Genomic DNA, 2,113 nt, shown 5'->3' on the forward strand with positions numbered 1-2,113 from the left:
TTAATATATTTTATTGATTTTTCACAGAGAGAAAGAGAGATGGATAGAGAGTTAGAAACATCAATGAGAGAGAATCATCGATCAGCTGCCTCTTGCACACCCCAAGTGGGGATGTGCCCGCAACCAAGGTACATGCCCTCTACTGGAATCGAACCCCGGACCTTTCAGTCCGCAGGTCGACGCTCTATCCACTGAGCCAAACCGGTCCCAGCTCACACGTCTATTTTATGCCACATAGGTCTGTCATCCATCTTTGCTCTTGCAATGCCCAGAGAAAATCTATAAACAAGTGATTATGGCAATGTCCTGATAAAGCTGAACACCAAATTAGACCTCACCTATATAATAAAAAGCCAGTGGCCAGAATGACCTGTCACCAGGAGGTGCATGGGCCTCTAGTATCCTATAAGCTATACTGACTTTTCCCATTTACAAACATGGCCATCTTAAAGTCACACAAAATTTGCCAACCCCATTTCATGAAATCTTACAACACAATTCCAGAAACCTAGATTTCTACAGAACTTGGTTCTAACTTGACATGATAAATAAGCTCAGACAATTCTTTGCTTCCGGCTGTAATGGTCTCTTTATTCTTTAGGTAATCTCTTCCAGTGAACTACTTCTGTTTGTGGGTGATGAAATGTCTAAGAAATCCACTTCAATGTTGGCTCTGCTGTGAGCATGGTCTTTCCCTTTACTGTAACTCAGAATTAAGACTCTCGATTCTTGGTTTTTTTCCTCCAGCCTCAGAAGCAGTTTCCACTGTAGAAGTTATCTGAAGCAGTCTATACGCTTTATAGTCGTGGCCTACAACCAGGCTCTAGCTTCTCCAGGACACTACACAGGATAGATTTTAAAATGTATTAAACTAAGAAGCATTCTCTCAAATGAATTTAAATGCATTTTATTTTTAGACAACCTACATGACATGTTTCTTTCTTAAAAACAATGCCTCCGCTCCAAATGAATCAAGGTCAAAATAAACGAAGAGCCGAAGCTGGTTTGGCTCAGTGGTAGAGCCTCGGTCTGCGGACTGAAAGGTCCCAGGTTCGATTCCGGTCAAGGGCATGTACATTGGTTGCGGGCACATCCCCGGTGGGGGGTGTGCAAGAGGCAGCTGATCGATGTTTCTCTCTCATCGACGTTTCTAGCTCTCTATCACTCTCTCCTCCTCTCTGTAAAAAAAAATCAATAAAAAAATATATATTCAAAATAAACGAAGAGCTCAAGATGCATCAGTCCCATCGGTCCTAGGCTTGGTGTAGATGAAAAGCAGCAGCCAGTTACGGTGACAGGTGATAGAGCCAAACTGGCCAATTTGTTAACATTTCTCCATTTCTAAACCATCCTTAAAGAAAGTCACATATGGGGTCCCCCCTCCTCACGGTCGTCCAGCAGAGCCACCATGCCATCCGGATTCACGTGTTCACCAATAAAGAACTGGGAGTTTTTGGAATTGGCAAGGATGTGCTTGGTTTGTTCTGCAGCCCCTGTCATTAAAGGCTTTACTCTTTCTGGTCTCTGTTCTTCGAGCTTCCCTTTGATTGATTTCATGTAATCTTTGATGCACTTCTTGTAGGCTTCCTTTGTGAAGCTGGTTTCCTGCAAGTGATGGTTCATAACAATGTCAACACCAGTGATGACTGTGCTTTCGGTCCCTGCGCCCTCAGGGCCTTCAGCGGAGGCATTACCACCAAGAAGCGAGTCATCCATGTTACCCTCCGTCCTACTGACCATCTTCCCCTCTGCCTCCAGGCACAGCCCGTCTGCGATCTCCCGGATCTTGTAGATGTCGGAGAACATCTCATCATGGCTGATGAGGTCCCGGTAGATGATCACGATCGCGGCTGGGAGGAGGGGGCGGCGCTGCCTTGAGCAGGAGGACCGAGCTCGGCCGAGCGCGGTGCAGTCGGAGTGGCGCTCGGGGGAGGGGGGAGCGGGCGGAAAAGCAGACGGTTTCTTTTTAATCCCAATCTTTGATCAGACTAATTTCTTCCTATTCCCCTTTTACTAAGAACTTAAAAATCAGGAATGGTTGCTGAATGCTGTTTGATGTTTTTCTAGCACAGTGAGATCATCATTAGGCGTTTTTCTCCTTTATGTCTTCATG

The 2,113-nt window shown here is 45.4% G+C and overlaps 1 protein-coding gene across 1 annotated transcript; it reads right to left on the reverse strand.

Moving 5' to 3' along the window:
* Nucleotides 1-1,242: 1,242 nt before the first annotated feature.
* On the reverse strand, nucleotides 1,243-1,906 carry LOC311623683 (translationally-controlled tumor protein-like). Its single transcript, XM_084886060.1, has one exon. It carries the CDS (start codon nucleotides 1,804-1,806, stop codon nucleotides 1,363-1,365), a length of 444 nt encoding a protein of 147 aa, XP_084742186.1. The 5' UTR covers nucleotides 1,807-1,906; the 3' UTR covers nucleotides 1,243-1,362.
* Nucleotides 1,907-2,113: the final 207 nt, after the last annotated feature.

This window comes from Pipistrellus hanaki, assembly GCF_964339955.1.
Source record: "Pipistrellus hanaki genome assembly, chromosome: 5".
Lineage (NCBI taxonomy): Eukaryota > Metazoa > Chordata > Mammalia > Chiroptera > Vespertilionidae > Pipistrellus > Pipistrellus hanaki.

Coding starts and splice junctions, on each gene's coding strand:
- LOC311623683 (XM_084886060.1), bottom strand. CDS start 1,806: ATGTTCTCCGACATCTACAAGATCCGGGAGATCGCAGACGGGCTGTGC.